Raw genomic sequence first — 25,559 nt, 5'->3', positions numbered from 1 at the left:
TCACATAAAATATTACATGCATGCAGGCTCTGATTAACACAGTGTAGTGCCCTAGGGTGACCACATTTAAAGTTTCCACTACAAAGGTGGTACAGAAGAACACAAAAGTGGCATGTAGGTAAATTTAGAGGCTCAGAGGTGGCATGGATGTTTTAAATTCATAACAATGTTGTGAGATTAATGTTTTAAATATAAAATTTTGAATACAGAACTATTGTTTGATTTGAAATGATTTAAATAACTGAAATGACACTTTAAAAATAAAAATAAAACTGCCAGCAGGTGGCAGTGAGTCACTGATTTTTTTTCACCGAATCATTCATTCAGTTGATTCGTTTGAACAGCTGATTCATTCAGGAAACAAGGCAAGTGACTGTCTTTATGAATGGGATAACTGAATCAATGACTCACTAGATTCATTTAAAAACACAGGTTCGTTTGAAATTATTTTCATTGAAGAAATAGAGCAAAATCAGGCAATATTGTTAAAGTCATACAATGTATGTCACTTAATATTAACTTATTATTTATTGAACTGTTGTATTAATTTAATATCACATTTGCAAACTCCCTTAATAATATTTAAAAGCTGTCACTCACTCCAGTTCATTGCGATCTCACAAAGTTCCATTATAATCAATGAAACTCTCTACACTGCACAACGAATCTCTTATTTACACCCTGTCTACACTTTTTTGTTATAACGAGAGGATTTGTGAGCTTGCATAACTCAGCAATCAACAAAACTCCAGTATTTTGAGCAGTGAGTGGATTCTGAATAACATTTGGGCAAAGCTGTGACCTGACCCAATCGCAATTCTTTATGTATATATTGTATCATGAACTGTTCATTTTGTATGTATCTACATCTCTTCCAGCAAAATAATATATTTACAAAACATGAAAAATATTTTAAAGGTCTAGTCATTATCTTAATCACTTGGTGCCCCCCCTATTGGCTGGTGCCCCAGGGCACTCGCCCAATCCTGTCTATGGATTATCCGGCCCTGCATGCATGCACAGTTTTAAGGCAGCTTTAATCGCCTTTTTGGTAACTTCATGACTTGACCACATTGCATGCACGTAGTTTATTTCGCGCTTTGATATGAAATGATACAGGCTAGCACAGTACCGTCTCCACGCTCGTTCGACTCACTCCTGGTGCTGAAGTGAAGTGGAGCGCGCGTCTGAAACGTCTCCTGTTTGATGTGGTCATAAAGACGTTCTGCGACTGAATAAATGCACTTCTTGTCAAGAAAAAGTGACAGAAACAGCAGTTGTGAGAGGGGAGGCCAACCCTAGCCCCGCCCCTGCGTTAAACTGAAAAAAGTAATTGCCTGCGTTAACACGCTAATTTTGACACCACTAATATATATTATTATTATTATTATTATATTATCCATGTTGGTTATTATCAGACCCTTAAACATAATCACTGCAAAAAATCATAGATTGAATTGCATTCCTGTGTTCTAGGTTGCCATAGACACAATGCTGTGTACAGCATCACAAGAAAGCATGTCTACAATCGGGATGTGTGTTTGGCTATAACACTGTTCTCCATAATTTTTGAAAACTGCATGTTAAACTGGTTAGCATTTAAGTTAGTGAATATGCACAGGTTTCTAAGATATCACGTGCAAAATTGGAAAAGTTTATGACTTTGCCTCTGAGTATGTTCAGTCAAAGACAAACAGACTTGTTGTGCTTCTTTCAGAGTGATTAAGAGAGAGCGTCCACCGTTAAGCTCTGAAAGAATAAATGTTGTTTTAGAAAAAGGGAATGACTCTATCCTCATAGAAAATAAGGCTGTCATTCATAAATCAATGTTCTCTGTCCTATAGCATGAGTTTAACTAGGCTTCTGTCTCTTTCCTGCTCTATTTTTGTTACTGTTACTGACAGGCAGAAAATCTACAGTGCTCTGTTGAGACTTGACATGTTCCTGAGCTCTCCTAAAACAAGGCTTTTCTTCTTCCTTCCATGTTTGTAGTATGCATTTTCCATTCAGTCACGCTCCATCTGTAGCGCTTAGGGTGGTCCTTATTTGTAGTAGTCGAGTTAGTATTTTAATGACAATGCCAAATTGTATCTGCCTTTGCAAGCTGAAATTGTTAACTGTTTGAGCATGTTGCAGAATTTCACCTTTACAATACCCAACAGGTATTACATTGTATTTCTGTCATTTGTGTTAAAACGAGATTTTTTACATTTTCAACCAGCTAAAATAAGTAATTTGTCATGCTCATTAATATTAATTAATCTGACTACATTACACTGATAAGAATATTATTTAGAAATAGTTCCTTAAAAGAAAAGTTAACCTAAAAATGAAAATTCTGTCATGTCATTCCAACCTTGTTTGACTTTCTTTCTTTTGTACATCACAAAGTAAGATATTTTAGACAATGCTGGGGTCCAAACAACATTAAACTCAAAATCCAAAACGTCAGTAAATAAAGACAGAATTGTCATTTTTCGGGTAAACTAACCTTTTAAGGTAAGGTAATTACAACCTTACAATTAAAACTTAAATGTAAAAGGTTAAAATGTCCAGTCATTTTAACCTTTTACATTTAAAGGAACACTCCACTTTTTTTGGAAATAGGCTCATTCTCCAACTCCCCCAGAGTTAATAAGTTGAGTTTTACCATTTTGGAATCCATTCAGCCGATCTCTGGGTCTGGCGATAGCACTTTTAGCATAGCTTAGCATAGATCATTGAATCCGATTAGACCAGTAGCATCACGTTCAAAAATGACCAAAGAGTTTCGATATTTGTCCTATTTAAAACTGGACTCTTCTGTAGTTATATCGTGTACTAAGACCGGCAGAAAATGAAAAGTTGCGATTTTCTAGGCCGATTTGGCTAGGAACTATACTCTCATTCCGGCGTAATAATCAAGGTACTTTGCTGCCGTACCATGGCGCAGTGATATTATGTAGCGCCTGAAAGTAGTCCCCAGCTATATTATAACTAGGTACCTAGCTGGGGACTACTTTCAGGCGCTGCGTAATATCACTGCACCTGCTGCGGCCATGGTACAGCATCCTTGATTATTACACCGGAACGAGAGTATAGTTCTTAATCACATGTAAGGTTGTAATTTGTACAAGAAAATAGAAGTTTTAGACTCTTTGCAATTCAGTTTGGCACCATATAAATGAGATGCAATTCTTTTTAGATTAATAATTATACTTTATTTAAACATAACATAAATGCAGTAGAACTGGTCTCACACGGTCACAAATGCACACATGCTATAAGAGCACACGTTATCAGTCTCATAGGATAGAGTTTCCTCCGGTAACATCTCCAGTAGGCCTCTGTCTCCGTTCCTGTCTTTGTCACTGCAGTGCGGCCCCTGGCCCCTAATGAGGAAACCTGCTACTCAGGGATAGAGATCACATTCACAGACCCAAACACACATACACATAGTCTTCTTTCTCTCTCTCTCATCCAGCTCCCAAGCACCTCATCCAAAAGACTGAGAGAGTTTGCAGCAGGGCGAAAGACTGCAGGCTTAGAGTAGTGTGTGTGTGTGTGAGCAGGAAGAACAGGACTGTCAGTAATACATAATGTATCCAGAGGACCACCGGGACCGCTGCACAAATAGGGGCCCAGGGACACCACCAAGGGGGAAAGAGAGAGAGAGAAAGAGTGAGTGATAAGGAATGAGAGGAGAAAGGGGAGTGTTCTGGTGGTACATGGTCCATTGAAAGCAGCCCGAAGGGTAATTGGATAGGGCAGGTAACCTGCGGATCCAAAAAAAAAAAAAGATAGCAGAGCGATGGAAGGTCATAGCTGCAGGGGGGATAGGGAGGCCCCTTTCGGTGTGTGTGATTGGGGGGTAATCTGATACACAGTGTGGCCAGGGGCCCTCGTGCTCATACATACACTTTCAAGACTCAAGACAGCCCTTGCATTGAAATCCAAGATGGCGGACGATATCATCCCCTTGTTTTTCTCTTCCTTCAGGGTTGGGGATGTGCCTCATTAGCTATTGTAGCATGTTTGTTGGGCTCCATGAGACACAGTCTCCATGTCTACTGTTTGCAGCCCGGCTTTTGAAGCCACATATAATGGATTCCTAATCAAGATCTCAGCCTGAGCTGAAAAACCTGCCCGGGCTTCAGTGCATCTCCTCCAGAACAAAGACTGAATCACGCACACACAATTCTGGCTGGAATACGGTAGAATAAATAAACAAAAGGACTGAGATGTATAACAAGTAGAATGCCACATAAAAACACACTTATTATGATTTACATGCACTGGTTCTCATTTCCTCTCTGTGAGTTTGTGTTGTGGCGTCTCTAACGGCGGGTGTTTTAAGGTCAGTGTTCTGACCTCTCTCGCTGTGGATCTACCATTTGCTTTTCTAGCTGCCCACACACTTCACCTTTCAGCCCAAATGGAAAAGAGAAAGAGAAAGAGAGAGAGGAAAACACTTTGTGTACTGCCTGCATTTTTGTCATGCTGCTACATGCTATCTCTCCGTCTCCTTGACAGCCTCCGCTCTCTCTCTGTCTCTCTCTATGCTCAGAGCTTCGGAGCCTTAGGGAGAAAATGAGGGACATAGATAGTTTTATAGAAATAAGAGAAGAAAAAAAGGAGAATGAGGGAAAACCTAGAGAATTTTTTGGTTCACCGTTCTTTACTCATTCCAAACTCACTCACTGAATGATTTTTTAATTTTTCTTTAGCAGTTTGATGTTACTCTATCCATTCAGTCTAAAGGTATGACGATTAGAGGCGATTAAACTTCAAGATGACAAAAAGCACAATAAACGTAGCCCCTGGTCATCTTTAACAATTTACCTAACAAAAAAGCTCTATGAACCTATTTGTCAACCCATCTTTGCTGTATATAGACTTTTATGAAGCAACATGATAACAGCATAAAATACATCTGTCAGGCTTGATGTATGCACAGTGACAGACGTACAAACAGCACTTTTTGTTCCGAAATCTGAAAGAATTCAGATTATTTAGCTGTATATAGTGTAGACTTTGGAGTTTCTGAGTAAATAAATGCTAATGTGAATTTGATCCACCTCGTTAGATGGAAATTAGATTTCATGATGGTCAAGTTTGTAAAAAATCTTCAATAACCCTTTCCTAATAACCATAAATTCCAAAGAAATCACTGGGGTCAAACAAATGGGGTTGTTGTTATATTTGCACAATGCTTTGAGATTTGAGCCAGTAATGTGAATCCGAGGTAAAGAGGCAGAGCGGGAGAGATTATGGGGGATGATGGGAAATAAGGATATGTATGTATATGTCAAAAATGGATTTTTAGGTGGAAATTCATACATTTACTCCCAGCCAAATACTTGTAAGCCTCTGATGTCATACTTGCACGATGAGAAGTAAATCACCGTAGTGCAGTGCTGATGGCATCAAATACACTCTGCTTTCTTCTATTACTGTTGCGTGATGCTTGATCTCGCTGTCTGATCTGGATTCAGGTCTTATCAGTCGTCACAGACATACAGATCTCTGTTTGAACTTGTAAAGCATGAACATCAGCTGTGGGAGGGACCGCTCAAAGAAATTTGTCAAATTGAAATACTGTATGTTGCCTCATGACAGGATTTTGAGTAGTTCTATTTTGATATATGATATGATATGATATAGCACTTTATTGTCAGACAGGTCTGACATTTTTCTTGCTTAACAGTATCTATGTTTACAACAATAAACATCCTTTAAACAACAACATGCACTTCTTCCACACAAGAACAAAACGCATTATACATTACACTCCCTTAAACTTTACATTATACCACTACATTTACTCTTTCTTTTGTTGCCAATTAGATTTTATATTTAAAATGCATTCACAGTACTATAATAATATACTATAAAAAGCTTTTAATTTTTGTTGAGCTTTCAGATATTACACTTTGTTTTTAATAAATGGTCTTTTTGGATTGGGGAGGGAACACCTTTGAATAAAACATGATATGAGCATGAAATCTAGAAAATAGAAAGCTCTGTTTAAAATGAGTGTCTGCACATGGCCAGTTTTAGTTATTTGGTAAGTCAGCTCAAACCCAAAGCAAGCAAAATCGCAGTATGAAATCATCCATAATTCTCTTCCATGCAAAATGATGAAGCAGTCAGTGTAAACAACGTGAACCAGAAAATGAAAATCCAAACAGAAATGCATCCAAACAGCAAATGTAAATTGTTTATGTTGTGTTAACCTATAGAAATGGTACCGCTCGACCGCTGACTATGAGCATTTGTTCTTCTGTTTCCATAGGGACATCAGCATGAATAACATCACTGAGCTGCCTGCTAATGTCTTCAGAAACCTGCCCTATCTGGAAGAACTGTGAGGATGAGTTCTGTTTTCTCTCTTTTTCACTATTTCCCCTCATGCTGTTTTCTTTTTCTTATATATGCTTGACACCTTTTTCAAGTACCGTCATTGAAAGATTATGTATGGAACATCTCCACGATGGTTTGAGATTATCTTTTGGTCATTATTCTTGAATATTCTTGTCTATTTTGAGATTTTGAAAAGTTTATAGAACTGCAGAAACAACTTTAAAGCTAAATCCACATGGCATCCATTAAATCGCTGCTGGTCTCAGTGTCAGTGTCAACTTGTTGGATTACGTGAGCTCCGTTGTCTTCATTTCTTTTGATAGCTGCCACGTTGTGTCACTGTCCATTTTCATGAATTTAATTCTGCTAAACAGTGTTGCTCATGTCGCCTCAGATTGCCAGCTATCATTGAAAATTAACAACTTCCAGACACTTTGACTCTGCAATCACTGTTTAATGCTTTAGTTATATGAGGCTTCATTGCTACAGAAGATCCACTCAGGTGAATATTCAGTATAACAGCACTAATTCAAGTATAACATGAATTGACCCTTCGCGAAGACCCGCCCCATTTAGTTACATCACGGAGCAAAGAGGAAACTGACAATGTGCCAACAGACAAGACAGAGCATGTTAGTTTTGGTATGAAACAAAGTCTCCGCTTTCAAATTGTATCTTTTTTTTAATTAATTAATGAATTTTTTTAAATTCAAACAATAAATACCATTTTTTGTGGCTCTTTAATGTGTTGTGATAGATCTCTAGCGCCTCAGCTCAAGCGGCACGTGAACCGATGATCTCTTCCTCTCTACTAGTTATAGCACAAAATAAACATTCCACAACCGCGGAAAGCAGTGTTACGTCGGGTGACCGACGAATTGGGATCTCGCTTAGAGAGACCAATCCACTTCGAGTGTAACTAAACGAGCCAATGCACATTGGCATGCGATTATTGCATCCAGCTGCCGCTGATCACAGCGTGAGTATAAGTAGGCAGCAGGTGCAGCGCATATTCAGCTTTTCGCTTCGGAGCCGAGCGGTTACATCGTTCTGCCCCTGACTTCTGCTGACGAGTGAATTCAACGAGTTGAGCACGCTCTTTGGAAGACTCTCGTGCTGGTGGTACGGCGCTACAGCGGCGGTGGTTCTTCCCGTGTCGAGTGGATTGCACACATCAGGTTGAACTACCCCCTTTTTGTGTTGCAGGCGACCATCTCCCCTGTGTGCTTCAGCACGCTAAAAGAGCTTTTTCCCTAAAAGAGCATTCTTTGTAAAGACGAGTTGGGTCTTGCTACAGACAACGTGTCACCCGTGCGTTTCTGGATGCGGTCGTTACCTGGCACCGGGTGATGGTCACGATCGCTGCCTCACGTGCCTGGGCAGTAAGCACGCTGAGGTGGCGTTCGTGGATGAGTCATCTTCTCATTGGGAAGGTGATCATCTCGGAGTTGCGGGCCAGGCTCTGTTACCTCGACAAAGGGGCGGAGCCCTGTTGCCTCTGCCTTGATCTAGCTCTCGTTCTGGCTGCAGACAGGCGGTGGCACAGGTGGTCTGAGGATTACAGTGGTGGCAAACCCTCCAGGGAACCAACCCTCGAGGGACCATCGCTCCTCTTGCGCTCCGAAACCAGCGAGCTGCCAATGGAACATGCTGGCGGAGCGTACCAGCAGTATCCTTGGCACTCCTTCCGACGACCGGATGTCGATTGCTACATCGGAGGGTGAGCCGGAACTTCCTGGGGAAGAAGATTCGGTTGCGCTGCTGCTCCGGCAGTGGCAATGCCTGAATCAGACCCGGAAATGACGGCTATGCTTTCCCGGGCCGCTGAGAGGGTAGGGCTCCAGTGGAGACCTCCACCATGTCCCGAGCCCTCGAGGTTGGATGACTGGTTCTCGGGGTAGCTTGTGCTGGTTCTCAGCACCCTGCCCCGGTGCCTCTCTTCCCGGAGGTGCATGGGGAGCTTACAGGTCGTGGATGGCAACTTTTACTGCCAGAACCGACCTGTTAAGATCCTCCTCCCTCACCACCCTCGATGGTGGTGCAGCTAGGGGGTATACAGGGGTCCCCCCGGTGGAGCGGTTGGTTGCGATGCAGTTGTGTCCTAATACCGCTTCCACCCAGCAGGGTGAACCATGCCTCCTCTTCCGGGCCTGTAGGTATTCGTCTGGTTTGTCCGGCGATGCTTATGTGGCTTGTGGAGAGGCTGCTCCACCTGCGCTACGGCGTTACTGCAGGTGTTTCAGGCTAAAAGCACTGAGGGACATGCACGAGGGTGGTCACGATCTGGAAGTTCTGAAAGAGCTTTGTACCGCTACTGACCTCGCGCTACGAGCGATGAAGGTCACTGCGCGGTCTCTGGGTCATGCGATGTCCACACTTGTGGTCCAGGAGCGCCACCTCTGGCTGTGTCTGGTTGACATAGGGACGCCAACAAAGTTCGGTTCCTCAAGGTACCTGTGTCCCAGACTGGCCTCTTCGGTGACGCAGTCGAGAACATGGCCCAACAGGGACGGGCGACCCAGAGAGAGAGGGAACTGCTTCGGGAGATGGTGGATGCACCTCTCCCTCCCCCGGAGGAGGGCCGGGTGGAGAAACCTTTTTGTTTCAAAAAAAAAAAAAAAAAAAAAGGAAGAAACCTCGACAAGAGGCGGTTGTCTCTGTCTCTGGGTCCCAAAAGGGCATGGAGAGTTATGGACGGACCAACACCGTACCACACTCATCCCCCTCTCTCGCCAGTGAGCAGCTGTGGGCGGTTCGAGAGTGCGACCAATCGTACTACTCACGCACCGTCTGCCAGAACGCAGGTTGGTGTTGCACACACACTGACCCCGCTTCGGACCGGCAACGAGACGCCCAAGCCGGGTCCCTGCATTCCCCTTCGCTGCCCCATCGCGGGTACGTCGGTGGCTCCGTCGGTGCCACTTGTGTGGTTTCTGTGTTTAACGCTTCCCAGTCCGTCTCGTTGGCTCCGTCAGACCATCAGACTCGGCTATGGGAATCAGTTCGCCCGGCGTCCTCCCAAGTTCGGGGGCATCCACTTCACTTCAGTGAAGGTAGCAGATGCTCTTGTCTTGCGTGCAGAGATCGCAGTCCTACTGGCGAAGGATACGATAGAGCCGGTCCCTCCAGCCGATATGAGGACGGGGTTTTACAGCCCTTACTTCATTGTACCCAAGAAAGGCGGTGGGTTGAGACCAATCTTGGGTCTGCGCATCTTGAACAGGGCCCTTCACAAACTTCCGTTCAAGATGCTTACGCAGAAATTCATCTTCGGGTGCGTCCGTCCCAGAGATTGGTTTGCAGCGATCGACCTGAAGGACGCGTACTTCCATGTGTCGATCCTTCCGCGCCACAGGCCATTCCTGCGGTTTGCGTTCGAGGGACAGGCATATCAGTACAAGATCCTGCTCTTCGGGCTGTCCCTGTCGCCCCGTGTCTTCACGAAAGTTACGGAGGCAGCCCTTGTTCCCCTGAGAGAACAGGGCGTTCGCATTCTCAACTACCTCGACGACTGGCTCATATTGGCTCAGTCTCAGGACCAGATGTGCGAACACAGGGACTTGGTGCTCTGGTACCTCAGCCAGTTGGGCCTTCGGGTCAACTGGGAAAAGAGCAAACTCTCCCTGACGCAGAGGATCTCTTTTCTCGGTATGGAGTTGGATTCGGTCAACCAGACAGCACGCCTCACACAGGAACGTGCTCAGTCAGTGTTGAACTGCTTGAATACGTTCAAGAGCAGGACGGCGGTCCCACTGAAACAATTTCAGAGGCTCCTGGGGCATATGGCAGCTGCAGCGGCAGTCACACCGCTGGGGCTGCTTCATATGAGACCGCTTCAACACTGGCTCCATGGCCGGATCCCGAGGTGGGCGTGGCAACGCGGCACTCACCGGGTCCAAGTCACGCCGGCCTGCCACCAAACCTTCACCCCGTGGTCAGACCTCTCGTTGCTCCGGGCAGGAGTGCCCCTGGAACAGGTCTCCAGGCATGCTGTGGTTTACACTGCTGGGGGGCCACGTTCGACGGGCATGCAGTGTCGGGGTTTGGACGGGCCCCCAACTGCACTGGCACATCAATTGCCTAGAGTTGCTGGCAGTACGCCTGGCCTTGAATCGTCTCAAAGGGTGCTTACGAGGCAAGCACGTGCTCGTCCGCACGGACAACACTGCGACCGTTGCGTACATCAACCGACAAGGTGGTCTGTGCTCCCGTCTCATGTCGCAACTCGCCCACCACCTCATCCTCTGGAGTCAGAAGCATCTGAGGTCGCTTCGGGCCATTCACATTCCGGGCTTGCTCAACCGGGCAGCCGACGAGCTGTCACGAGCTGCGCTCCCCGGAGAGTGGAGACTCCATCCCCAGACGGTCCAGCTGACGGTCCAGCTGACATTTCGGACTCGCTCAGGTAGACCTGTTCGCTTCTCTAGAGACCTCTCATTGCCAGTTGTTTTACTCCCTGACCGAGGGAACACTCGGCACGGACACACTGGCACACAGCTGGTCATGGGCCTTCGCAGTATCGTTTCCCCAGTGAGCCTTCTCGCGCAGACACTGTGCAAGATCAGGGAGGACGAGGAGCAGGTCCTGCTCGTGGTGCCGTACTGGCCCACTCGGACTTGGTTCCCGGAACTGATGCTCCTCGTGACAGCCCCTCCTTGGCAGATTCCTCTGAGGAAGGATCTACTGACTCAGAGACGGGGCACCTTTTGGCACCCACGTCCAGACCTCTGGAAACTTCATGTCTGGTCCCTGGACAGGACGCGGAGGTTCTAGGTGACTGCAAGGGTTGGAGCGAAGGCTGTCTCCCTCCACCCTTAAAGTCTATGTGGCTACGATTGCTGCCAACCACGACCCCGTGGAAGGGAAGTCCGTGGGGAAGCATGACTTGGTCATCAGGTTCCTTAGGGGGGCGAGAAGGTTAAATCCCCCACGGCCCCCCTCTATACCCTCTTGGGACCTGTCTCTAGTACTCAGAGCACTACTGCAGGGCCCATTCGAGCCTTTGCAGACAGTCGAGCTGAAGTTTCTTTCAATGAAGACTCTGCTCCTGCTTGCATTGGCCTCCATCAAGAGGGTAGGGGACCTGCACGCATTTTCGGTCGACGATTCGTGCCTAGAGTTTGGGCCAGCGGATGCCCAGGTAACCCTGAGGCCCCGGCCTGGCCATGTGCCCAAGGTTCCCACTACTCCCTTCAGGGACCAGGTGGTGAGCCTGCAAACGCTGCCCTCGGAGGAGGCAGACCCAGCCCTAGCTTTGCTTTGTCCCGTCCGGGCATTGAGATGCTACGTTGACAGGAAGCAAAGCTTCAAGACCTCAGACCAGCTCTTTGTTTGTCACGGAGGCCGGCAGAAGGGGAATGCCGTCTCTAAGCAGAGGATGGCCCACTGGATAGTGGATGCCATCACCCTAGCTTATCAGGCACAGGGTGTGCCCTGCCCGTTCAGGTTGAGAGCTCACTCTACTAGAAGTATTACATCCTCCTGGGCGCTGGCTCGTGGCGCCTCGCTGGCAGACATTTGTAGAGCTGCGGGCTGGGCGACCCCTAACACGTTCGCTAGATTCTATAGCCTCCGTGTGGAACCGGTTTCCTCCTCTGTTCTCACCTCAAAAGGGTAGAAGCACTGAGAGGCCCCGGTTTCGGGTCGGCTTGCTAAAACTGCTCCAGAGAGTCCGTTGGTAGACCCTGTCGAGCTCCTCCGTCCCCTCGGTAGCCAGACGTGGCGGAATGTCTGGCGCCAGGCCCTCACTCGATGAATCCGTGAGAACCGGTAGAGGGCTGGGTTCCATATGTAGAGACCTAATTGGATCCCATATGTGTAAGTCCACGGTATAGCCTCAGAGCCCGTGTTTCCCCGGCAGACTTCCTGCCATTACCCAAGAGGCTACAGTCTACCTCTGATCTTCCATATTCACCTAAACGGTTGTTATATGTGTAAGTGCTTCTGAACCTCCTTCGGGAAGGTTGGGCTTCCGCAGCGTTCCTGTTCCAAGTGGAACGGGTACGTTTCCCAGTGTTATCCAGTCTTACTGAGTGGGTAGTGCCATAGCAACAGTAGCTGGACTTCTTGTGGTGAGCCCTGACCTACGCCAAAAAGTAGGGGCGCAGGAGGCTTCCACAAGACACTGGAAGGGGCAGTATCCATGGCCCTTTGGTAGGGATCCCAATTCGTCGGTCACCCGACGTGACTCGGAGTGACCGACTGAAAGGGAACGTCTCGGTTACGATGTAACCCTCGTTCCCTGAAAGAGGGAACGGAGACGCCACGCCCCGCCGCCACGGCTGCTGTACCACCGCTGAACGGCCGGGTCACCGGCTCGGCTCCTCAGCAAAACCTGAATATGCGCTGCACCTGCTGCCTACTTATACTCACGCTGTGATCAGCGGCAGCTGGATGCACAATCGCATGCCAATGTGCATTGGCTCGCTTAGTTACACTCAAAGTGGATTGGTCTCTCTAAGCGAGATCCCAATTGCCGGTCACCCGACGTGACTCGGAGTGACCGACTGAAAGGGAACGTCTCGGTTACGTATGTAACCCTCGTTCCCTGAAAGAGGGAACGGAGACGTCACGTCCCGTCGCCACGGCTGCTGTACCACCGCTGAACGGCCGGGTCACCGGCTCGGCTCCTCAGCAAAAACCTGAATATGCGCTGCACCTGCTGCCTACTTATACTCACGCTGTGATCAGCGGCAGCTGGATGCAATAATCGCATGCCAATGTGCATTGGCTCGTTTAGTTACACTCAAAGTGGATTGGTCTCTCTAAGCGAGATCCCAATTCGTCGGTCACCCGACGTGACGTCTCCGTTCCCTCCTTCAGGGAACGAGGGTTACATACGTAACCGAGACGTTTTTAATGACAAAAACTAAAACGAAAATATATTCTCATTTTCGTCATCGAATAAAAACGAGACGAAAATAGGACGATTTGGGAAGATATCCAGTCAGACTCAGCCAAGACTGATGTCGTAGTCACGTACATTTGCATTGTACCATCCTGATCTAACCACGGGAAAACTGTTGCGTGCTCTACAGGCTCGCGCAGCAGCGCTTCAGACTGTGGGCTGTAATCAATGAATAGCACACGTTCATGCCAAGCGATTGCTTATAAAGTAATGTTGATGAATTATGACAATGTTTACTATACGATGTTTATATGGTAATATGTAATATGGTTGTAATAATGAGCAGCGTCCACAGTGCAGACATTTTAAAATAAGAGTCACTGTGTATTTCAAGCTTTTTTCCTGGTCATTATTGATATTTTGGGTGCATATACTGTATTTAATTTCATTTAATTTCCATTTAATTAACAACTATTGTAGCTTCTGTCTGGGATTCCCTATCACAGGATGGACAGACTAAGAATATTATTCAAAATATTATTTAATAAATAGTATCAGGTTTTTATAGTTAAATCTAAAACCATAAAAAAATATTCTTCATTAATTGAAATAAAATAAATATTAACTGAAATGAAAAACAAATCTATAAAAAAGGAAATATATAAAATACATATATTACAAAAACATATTTTATTTCATTTAGTTTATAAGCTTTAGCTTAACCTGATGTACTAAAATAACCAAAACAGAAATAAAAATTAAAAATAATAATAATGCATTATAATTTAACGAAACCCCATAGATTTTAGTCAACTAAAATTTTATGATATTTATTCGACTAAAAATAGACTAAATCTAAAACAATTCAGATGACTAAAATATGACTAAAACTAAATTGCATTTTCGTCAAAAGATTACGACTAAAACTAAAACTGCTGTCAAAATTAACACTGGCGGTAAAATGTCAGTACACACCATTTTTCAAGTTAATCTACTCTCCTGTCTGGATTGTTTGTCGGACAAAAATTGGGGCTTCGGCGTTATGATTGGTCGGATTGCCAGATTGTCACTCAAACTCCCTACGAAGTGTCAATTAGGCCGTATACAATACTGGCACAAAATAATATTTATTATTTATAATAAATTAACATTACAATAATAAAAAAAATAATAATAATAATTTACAGACCAACAAGCTACACACTGCCTATTAGACCTTGAGAGTTCCCTCCAAAAAAAGTGCAAGGACCTACAGAGAATAAGCAGGGAACAGATTTGGCCACCCACAGCACCATCAGTGATGCTGCACATCTGGAACAGTCTTATAGCTTACAAAGTACTGTTAGTCAGAGCATCTCAGGATGGCTTTTGAAGCTATGTCTAACTTGTTCATAGCGTGTTAATGACATTAATGGAACAGACACATGCTGTTTTAGACAGTTTTGGAGTGGCTGTATCCGTATGTCTAAAGTAAGTTCTGAACTCTCATTGGGTGTGATTGATCTTTTTCTTTGTGTCTGTCTTTTCTTTACTCCTCCACTCATCCCATGTCTGCCCATCTGCGTCAAGGGCAGATAACATCTAAGTGATATCAGGTACCTGCGCTTCCAGACTGCTGAAATGACCAGCTCCTAAAGTCGGCTCCCCCTCACTGTTCGCTCTTTTCCTCTCTTTTCCTTTTTTTATTCGTTTGATTGGAGTGTGTTTTCTTACCCTCGTGTGTCTTTCATCCACTCCAATCTCCTCAGCTCTCGTTCCCAAACAGTCCTCCAGAGCTTTGTCAAAGGCCAATTTGCTTTTCAACGCATTGTGAGAAGGAATGCATGGCAGGAAGAAGGAGGGCAAAACAATGGTTTCCGTGACAACTGGAGTTTTCAGAAGCATGTACTATCTGGGAATGGGGTGGGGGGTGCGCGAGGTCTCCGGGACCTGTACGGCACTGTATTGTGCCAGATGCTCTTTGTCAGGTTGCTCATGGTTCAGTGGTCACAATGGGTGTGGTTAATCACAAGGGTCAGGAGTTCACTTTCTAGGCTTAAATTTATTTTTAAACACGTTCTGGACTGTTGTAACCACTCAGCAGCTACATTTACATTGCTAGATCTTCAAATAGCTTATATCCATACATAAAAGAGGAAAGAATACTGGGTAAAATAATTGTAACCCTTCAAAGGAAAAATTATATTTTAAATGAATAATAATGTCTTAAAAAGTACCTGGCAAAATAATATTTTAGTAAAGAAAATTTTAATGACATTTTAATAAAAAAATGTGTGTGCATAATTTGGAGGAAAAAAAATTTATGTTAAATTTATCTGATAGATGTGATTTAAAAAACATCCTGTTTTGTTGTGCCTGTTTGTAAGGCTGTGCAATTTGGCCAAAATTCTGTGATTTATATCACTATATAGTAGTAATAATAATAATAACAACAACAATAATTCTAATTCTAATTATTATTATACTGTTATCTACTAAATAATAAAAAAAAAAAATCTAAATAATGCTGTTGTAACTTTTTACTGTACAACGATCAAAACAGGGTATTTAAGAAATTATTATTATTATTATCAATACTGGTATTATTATTTTAAATTAAAAGGATAACATTTTTATTTATTTCATTTTCAAATGAATCCATCAGACTTTTATTTTGATGGAAAACCACTGGAGCCCTTTAAGCTTCTCTTTTGTAATAAGTGCTTTCATTACAAGTAGATGGTTGGCAGATGTTACATTTCCAAATGCATGTTGAAGCGACACAAACTCAGAGATAAAGAGACGGACTGCAGAGATGGAGTTCATGTGGAGCGTGTAAAGTGCTATGTATAAAAGTGTGGGTTTCCAGAAATAAGCTGGCAGATATTGCCTTTCAAAAGTAGTTCTCATGTAGAGGTGAAGATATAAAAGATCACCGTAAGCAGAACACCTATTTACAGTATGCATTTAGCCTGACAGTGCAGAAGCAGTGATGTGCTTGTTTGTGTGACCTGTGACAGCACAGTGGAGAGCTAAGAGGAACATTCTCTGCCTCAGAGTCACGCAGGCTTCTATCATAACCACACACACACCCTCACCTCTCTTCAAACATATCCACCCCCACTGACAGATACAGAGCTGTCAAATATTAATCCTTTCTAGATTTGTGTGTCTCTGGCTTGATAAGTATTGCATGTGCGAGTATGCCAGAGATTGTGTCTGATTGATTTTCTTGTATTTAAAGGAATAGTTCACCCAACAATGAACATTCTGTCCTCATTTACTCACCCTTCACTTGTTCCAAACCTGTATGAGTTTCTTTCTTCTGTTGAACACAAAAGGAGATATTTTGAAGAATGTCTGTAACTAAACAGTTCACGGTAGCCATTGACTTCCATTGTATTTTTTGCTGCCAACATTCTTCAAAATATCTTTTGTGTTCAACAGCTGAAAGAAAAAAAAATCCAGGTTTGGAATGACTATTTCTTTAAAGGTCCACTTAGGTTTTTCTCATGAATTTGGGTACAACATTTTTGTAATCTATTTAAAAATATCATAAATTTGTATTATGTAGGCCAGTGGCCTAAAGTTGCTTTATGATGAGATATAAAGGCATTTCTATAGTGACCTACAGTACAGTTGCAAAGACTGCAATTATTTTTAATTAATGTAGGTCTGAACTAAAAGTACATGTTTTATACTTATATGAAAGTGCACCATTAAAGCTCTTGACCTGGGGAAAAAATAAATTTCACCATTCAGAGTCTGTGGTTTCCAAATGATGTCATTTGGACCAATCTGAATCCAGCCTGGCTGGATGTGTCCTAAACAATACAGTAGGAAAATTTGACATTGCCATATTGGATGTATTGCATTGCATTGCCTTATTAGTTCATTTGTAATTTGTTATAGGTAATTCTGTCTTGGCTGAACCCTTCAGAAGGTCACGTGACAGTTGCCTTGCTCACTGAAGTGGTTTCTAAAGCAACACGCCGGAGTAGCACTACACAGCTTTGGCAACACACTGACCACAGAATGAGACTTAGATTAGTTCCAGACAAATAAAGATCAGGGGTGACATCTCCCCTCTCAATGCATCAGACTGCTGAGTAGTGACAATGAGTGTGTGCTTAAGAATCCACCCATGGAAGCCTGGCCAAATCTGGTGGCTTTGAGACACAGCCAAACCCGAACGATGTAGTTTCCCGCAGGCTAACTCAACCGCATTGGTGTGCCACAACAAATGTGTTGATGTAAACAAGAACGCAGTTGACAGCAGTTGATTGTGCAATTTGGGGTTTGTGTCGTGGTTGTAGAGAGACAGATATTCTGTCATAATTTTAACTTTTTAGTGTCCCAGCAGTCTTTTCCATCTCTTCCTGTGTTTTCTCCCTCCATCCATCTCCTTGTGTGTGGCAATATTTCAACACTTAGAAGCTGAACCCCTATGATCCTGCGGACTGATAAGCCGCCCCTGTCATGTCCTCACCATCATAATTCCAGCTGTATTATCCAGTGTCTCTTGTTGTTTTCCCCCTCTCTTTCCTTTTTCTGCCTGTTTGTCTTTCTCCAGGTCTACAGGTGAATAATGGAGACATGGTGCCATAAGATAGTTACCCACATGTATACTTTGGTATTATGAAGAATGTAAGGGTGTGGTAGAGAGAAGGATGACTGTAAAAAGAGGGATATTTTTACCCTAAAAGGTGCATCATTATTCTTTTTTCCCAAGAAGTCCTTTATTCATCTTAGCAGCAGTTGCTCGGTGGGCAAATCATCCCTGGATTTTTTTGCCAGTTCTCATTATACAAAATTTCACATCCATTTTTTTTTATTATTTATTTATTTTATTTTATTTTATTTTTTTAATTAATTATTAGATTATTTAAAATCTAATATTTTATATTTGATTTATTTCAGACATGCATCTAAGGCTACGTTCACACTGTCAGTTTTTGGGATTGACAACCGCATTTTCTTTACAGGTGTGAGTCTCGAAATGTCTCGTTCACACAGCAGCTTACAGTTGTGTTTAGAATACTGTCTGTATGAACGTGCAACGGGAGTTAAGCCCGTATTCCTCACCAGTAACCATAGCGACAGTGACCAAAGTAAAATCAAAGATTGTGACGTCCATAAAACTGAAAGTCTTATCACTTTCTGACACAACAAGAACCCAATCGAGCCACGAGTTCTTTCATCAAATCTTCATTAGATTTGTTGCTAAGCTTTTAAATTTGGGTGGAGTGCGGAGTATTTAAATCGTGCGCAGAACACAAAACTGACGGGAGCGACTGGATCCAAAACTTTCAGATGACACGCAGCTCATTTCTCCGTCACTGTAAGTTACCGAAAACACACATGAAAACACGTAACACATGGTAGATGCGCGTTTGTGCGGCAGAGCGGCTCTCTCGGACTGCATGACGTGACAGACAACTAGTTGTCCAGTCCTGTTCCGTTCACACAGGGCGTGTGTTCGGAGAATGCGGTTGTGAGTCCTGAAAATTTACAGGTGTGAGTTCGGTTACAGAATGCAGTTGTCACACCCGTAAATAACCGTACTGTGTGTGAACGTAACCGTATTAAGGACTCAAATACAGGATTGACAACCGTATTCTGTTGCTGTGTGAACGTGGCCTAAGGGCCACCAAAGGGTAGTTAACACATCCTGATGCTGTAAACATCTAGATAAATGTGTGCAGTCCAGCACTTCCTGTGATGAGAGGGCCAAATGGAAGGCTTTCTGTTCTTTCTGAAACGCTGTGGCCTATTTCTGCTCCTAACAGATAGAAAGAGAGATGATAAGAGAGTTAGAGGAGTGTGAGAGAGTTCTCTGACTCCAGTTTCAGTGGGTGATAAATCTGGTGTTAATCTCTCGGGCCTGATTTGGTGAAGTTATGTGGACCCTCTGCCTGCCTTACCACACACAAACTAGGGCTGCACAATATATCGTTTCAGCATCGATATCGCGATGTGCTCATCCGCGATCGTCACATCACAGGATGTGCGATTTTTAGTAGGTGATTGTTACTGATCGCTGTCTACACTGGACAAAGCGACCGTTGCAAATCCTTTGAATTTTGTGTCAGTACGTCATAAAAAGAACGAGGGATTTACTTGCGGGGATTTGCCGTGTCGCGCCGCATCCAGTGTAGACAGCATCACTGATTATAATGGGTTCTTCTAGTATTTAGTCGCGCAGCTCGCATCCGGTGTAGACACGTTGAGAGCCACACAGATGCACGTGAACACTGAATTGCGTTCTCTTCCGTGTCTATTTGTGCCTGAAATGACACATACGCGCAAAATTGTCAAAATGCATGTCTCTGCAAGTATGCTTGTAAACACAGTTGCTTACGGCTTAGGTGAAGGTAAATAATTGATAAAGAAAATGGACAGTAGGCTATATTGGTTCACAGCTGTTTAATGTTCCAAAGGCTTTCTGTGTCATGATGAATGTTGATCAAACAACAAAACACAGAGAAAAATCACTTTTGTAGTTTTACACATTTATTAGATTTAATTTATACAGTGAAGACTATGCAGTGTTACATTTGTTTATTCAGCCAGTATTCCTGAATACTGTTAGACTTACTGGAAAAATATAAAGCACTGTTTATTTAATTTATATCTTTGTTCTATTATATTTATCTATGTTTGCAATTTGTTTATTTTTCTATGCTGATTTACTCACCTACAAAATCACCCCAATCATTGATTATTTTTTCCAAATAGAGCTTTTCAAGTCATCTGGTGTTTTTTTTTTTCTCTTCTTTTTCTCCATATCATAATATATATAGCAGAAATACAAAATATCGCAATGTGAGTTTTTTTTCCAATATCGTGCAGCCCTAACACAAACACTCTCGCACACCAGTAACGGCACATGCAGCATTGAAAAATGCATGTATGCAAACAATTTACATCCTAGCATGTATTGTACAGTACAGCTTAACCTGTGTACATGCCTTCACACGCCATATGAAATTCTGACTCAAGATGTCCACTTGATTCTCTCTGAATAGAAGGTGTCAGGGTATGTGTTGTCCAGCCCAAAACATATCTGTACAATCAGAGCTCATCAACTCCACAGCACATTCATTCCAACCATCACATTCTGACACGTCCTTAGGTATTTGTGCTGCCCAGTCAGACAGAGTCTGGAGAGGCTTTTGCCAGCAAAGAGCAAGTTAGCACTTCAGGAGAGAGCAACGCTTATCAAACACACTACTGTCAGCACCACAGATATCAACTGCTGTATATATTGTTCTCCCGCAATAAGCCTGTAGGCTGTTTATGATTTCCAAGCCACATGGCAATTGAGCCTTTGCTAAGCTATGCCCTGCTTAGTTACGTTGCTAATTTAGACAAGCTTTACAGAATGCCTCATTGACGTGAAACTGGAGATTTCTGTAAAAAACATAAAATTGTGAAATAGTATTACAGCTCTTTCCTAATTTAAAGGTGTCATCGGATGCCCATTTTCCACAAGTTGATATGATTCTTTAGGTTCTTAATGAAAAGTCTATAACATACTTTGGTTAAAGTTTCTCAGTGATATACTAAAAAAAAAAAAAAAAAAAAAATGGTGCTATATAGCACTAAAAGTGGTTCTTGGCTCGTGATCCTAGGGGAACCACTTTTGGTGCTATATAGCACCATATCTTTAAAGGTGCTATAAAGCAGCTTTGTTAAATGGTGCTATGTAGAACCAGAAGAGGTGCCATATTGCATTGTATTTCTTCAACAAAAATGGTGCTAAACAGCACCAACAGTGGTTCTTTGGCTCGTAAAGAACCTTTGAAGGGGCTTAACAGGTTCTTTGTATGGCAGTGGTGCTATATAGCACCTTAATCACCCCAAAGAACCGCTGAAGAACCATACAGGAGGTTAACAGGTTCTGTATATGGTAGTGGTGCTATATAGCCCCTCAGTCATCCCAAAGAAACAGTGAAGAACTGCTGAAGAACCACTGAAGCACCAAGATTTGGTGCTATACAGCACCAAAAGTGGTTCCCCTATGATACGAGCCAAATAACCACTTTTAGTGTTATATAGCACCATTTCTTTTTAGAGTGTAGTGTAAAATAACTCCCTTTTATACCTGGTCAAAAATAGAGATGTTCCGATACCCTTTTTCCCTTCCCGATACCGATTCCGATACCTAGGCTCAGGGTATCGGCCGATACCGAGTACTGATCCGATACCCGGGTGTGTATCTGGTTATACAGTTGTATGTACTACTAGCCCTGTATGAATTGATACAATTATTTTAGGGTGTGCTTCACCATATATAGATAGACAGATAGATAGATAGTCTGGCGAGTAATTTTAACTGAATTTAGGACCGGTGGTGGTGCTTTTTTTGGTCATTCAGTGTTTCTGTAAAAATGGGGAAAAACTATCAATAATACTGATAAGATAATAATCATACTATGAATTATACTAAGAACAATATAAAACGCACTAAGGATTAACGAGCTGCTGGATTCATGAATATTAATCACGTTGTCTGCATTGGCTCGAACGGATTTGCTGAAATCAAAACAGGGACGATAATAGGTGAGCGCCAGCCAATGAGATTGTTGTTTGCGCATTAGCTCCGCCTACGACCGGAGAACCCGGCAGTTAAGCTGAAGAATTCCAAAGGAACTCCGTTATTTTGACAGAAAAATACAACAAAGAATAACGTTTACATACCATACAGAATTGACGCGCTACATGTAAGACTCCCTCGCTCCCTCTCCCTCTCTCTCTGCGTGTGAGGAAAAAAGCAAAACGACGGCGAGTCGTGCGCTTCACACTAGACCTTACGGTACGTCAAATACAGCTGCACTGCGCATTCATTCAGATGAACTGAAAAATAGATCGCTTGATGGAGAGAGAAACTCTGAAGCGCTCAGAGTGTTCAGCGAGTGACAATATATCTGTGCTAAACTTATACATAGCCTCCCAGTAAAATCTGATCATTTATTAGCCAGTGGCTAATATTAGACATCATTTAGTCGCCCAGGGTGAAGATTTAGTCGCATATGCGAGTGATTTAACTTTTGGCAATGTGCTAGCACATTTGTATTTCTTCTTCGCTGCTCTAAATAGTGGTTGCTTGTGTGGCAACACAGCACAACTTCCTGTGTTTTGCATTCTGAGCAGCGAAGAAGAACTGATTTCCGATTTGCAGCGTTAAGCAAAGCTAGCGCGCATAACTATAGGTCTTGTTTAAAAATGGTATCGGATCGGTACATGGGTTCAAGTACTCGCCGATACCGATGCCAGAATTTTTTGTGGTATCGGTGGAATTTCCGATACTAGTATCGGAATCGGAACAACCCTAGTCAAAAACAGCTCTGTTCACAGCGACCTGTTTCGGTGCATGTCTCTTTAAATGCTAATGAGCTACTGCTCACCCTGCCCTTCTTTTCTGTAATGAGCCATTCTCATGAGACTGTAAACTTTAGCCGCATTCGTTGCGGAACTTGCTAATTAGCACATTATTAGAAAAGGCGATTTGCAAAGATTCATTAAAAAAAAAAAAATTATACTCAATTCTTTTGTAGGTGAAGCTGGATCACAAATGATTCGTGTGAACATAGATGCATTTAGGTAGATCGGGGATGCATTCCCTTCAAAAACACATGTATCCACTTCGTCTTCAGCAGCTCTGATGTCGGGAGTAAATGACGACTGCTATGTTCATTATTACATCCAACAACTAAACACATCAATCGCTTGGGAGTCATTCTTGTCTACTCCTACTCCAGTGTCGAAACAATGGCAGACTGTTTACAGCTCACTCAGGGCAGGTCTAAGGTAAAACACCAGTGTCAATCAACAATCGTGGGAGGGGCCTGTGCAGAACTGCGTCACTCTGCCAAGAATCTGAGAACAGCTTGATCTGAGACCGTGGTTATGATTTATTGGGATTTAAAAAAAAAAAAAAAAACAGTGGGTAGATCTTTATCATTATAGGGTGGTGGTGTACACACACTGCCAAGACACATTTCAGTTCAAACAACATGTAAAAGTGAATTTTGCATCTGATGACCCCTTTAATATATTTTAAAATGTAATTTATTCCTGTACTGACAGCAGCTGTTTTCATTGTCACATGATTTCACAGTTTTCATTGTCACATGATCCTTGAAATCAATATGCTGATTAGGTTCTCAAGAACTCTTTTCAATGTATAATTATGATCATGTTTGTACTTTATATGTGTGTATATGTTTATAGTATATTTGTATATTAGTTGCTACTTATACCTAATTTACATGGACTAATACCACACCAACCAACCGTCACACCCTGCTTGTACTACAACTGAATAACTATGGAGAAGTTAATATTGTTTGTCTCCGAGCATTCATGTCTTCACCAGATGGTATTCCCCGGACTACCACAAAATTATGAAAATAATGCTTGGAGAAACATTTAATTCGTGATGCGTCTGCCATATTACTTTAGCAGATATTCTGTAATACCATAGCAAACAAAGCGTCTCAGCTGAAAACGGAGAAGCACTCTCACAGCTAGGCTTTTTCAGCAGAGCATCTGGTGTTTTCAGCTGGCTAAAAATGCTTTGGTGGACACATGGCCTTAAAGGGTTACCCCACCCCAAAATGAAAATTTTGTCATTAATCACTTACCCCCATGTCGTTCCAACCCAGTAAAAGCTTTGTTCATCTTCGGAACACAATTTAAGATATTTTGGATGAGAACCAGGAGGCTTGTGACTGTCCCATTCACTGCCAAACAATTAACACTGTCAATGCCCAGAAAAGTATGAAAGACATCGCCAGAATAGTCCATCTGCCATCAGTGGTTTAACTAGAGGTGTAACGGTACACATATTCGTACCGAACTGTTTCGGTACGGGTCTTTCGGTTCGGTACGCATGTGTACTGGAGGAATACAGTATTTTTTATTTATTTATTTTTTTCAGGAAATTCAAATAATAAATGGCGTTTTGACAATCTTTGATGTGGCATGACAGATCGCTGTATAAGTGCCTTGAAGAGCCGCTTCTGGGACGGTTCAGAAACGTGCTGGTATAGACAAAAGTATTGAATAGAGTGGCTGCGATCAGCTCCGGTTCCCATGACTGAGCCGTGATGTGCCGCAGACTTGAGCAGAGAGGAGTGCGAGTGAACGCGATCATTCCTTACTCTGTACTACTAGTTTTAATGCGAATAAACATGACTGAACATCTCAAGCTCAATCAGTGTTTCAACCGTGGATAGACATCAAAAAAACAGCGTGGAAATAAAATGTCACGTAGCATTTCATTTACCTCAGCAAGTCATCAGTATCCACAGCTCATTAGCTCACTAGAGAAATTAAGTCTAGAGAGGAGCATTTTGCGAAATATCTGTTATGAAACATGCTATGACAGGCAGTGTGTAATTGAATATATTTTAACAAATATAACTGAATTTAAAAACATGATTGCATACAATTTTTTTTAGGCCTAATTGTAACATGTAATGTAAAAGGGCTCCCTATAGTTTTAAGCATAAGCTGAGGTAGATTTTTATCACTAAGAAAATTTAAACTATAACTGAATTTATTTAAAGAAAGAGCAACTTGTTCAGTAAAGCACTGTTTATAAAAACTACCTACTTTACCGAAATCATACTGAACCGTGACATTAAAACCGTGGTACGTATCGAACCGTCATATTTGTGTACCGTTACACCTCTAGGTTCAACCATAACGTTATGAGAAAACGAGAGAACTTTTTGTACGCAAAGAAAACAAAAAAAACGACTTTATTCAACAATTTGTCTCGTCTGCGTCAGCGTAGCGTGATTTTGGACAATATCCACAGAACGCAAACTGCGTACGCTGTTCTGTGTCAGCTACGCCACACGGATACACTTTCTATGGTTGTTTACGCTTTGATTTGAACAAAAACAGCGTATCCGTGTGGTGCGGCTGACACAGAACAGCAGGAGACGAATTGTTGAATAAACTTATTATTTTTGTTTTCTTTGCGTACAAAAAGTATTCTCGTAGCTTCATAACATTACGGTTGAACCACTGATGGCAGATGGACTATTTTGACGATGCCTTTCATACTTTTCTGGGCCTTGACAGTGTTATGTACTTGGCAGTCAATGGGACAGTCACAAGCCTCCTGGTTTTCATCCAAAAAATCTTAAACTGTGTTCCGAAGACGAACGAAGATTTTACGGGTTTGGAACGACATGGGGGTAAGTGATTAATGACAAAATTTTCATTTTGGGGTTGAGTAACCCTTTCAGGTGGTGCTTAGTGAAGGTAAAAATGAATAATAAAAATAAGAAAGTCGCAGGTGTGCGTTTCTCCGCATTTTACACTAGCTTATCCAGCCTAGTTTTTAAATTACTCTTTCTTCACAGTTCCTTCC

At 42.8% G+C, this 25,559-nt stretch overlaps 1 protein-coding gene across 2 annotated transcripts in view; it reads left to right on the top strand.

Moving 5' to 3' along the window:
• Positions 1 to 25,559, top strand: part of lgr4 (leucine-rich repeat containing G protein-coupled receptor 4) — a 64,668-nt gene that overhangs the window by 20,161 nt on the left and 18,948 nt on the right. For both annotated transcript variants that reach the window (XM_058781541.1, XM_058781542.1), the window contains one exon: positions 6,275 to 6,346. In XM_058781541.1, the coding sequence (XP_058637524.1) occupies positions 6,275 to 6,346 (72 nt within the window). The remainder of the gene's footprint in view (positions 1 to 6,274; positions 6,347 to 25,559) is intronic.

Source organism: Onychostoma macrolepis, chromosome 07, assembly GCF_012432095.1.
Source record: "Onychostoma macrolepis isolate SWU-2019 chromosome 07, ASM1243209v1, whole genome shotgun sequence".
NCBI classification, from domain to species: domain Eukaryota; kingdom Metazoa; phylum Chordata; class Actinopteri; order Cypriniformes; family Cyprinidae; genus Onychostoma; species Onychostoma macrolepis.
Note: the sequence above shows the minus strand (reverse complement) of the source record. Positions and strands in the feature narration are given on the sequence as shown.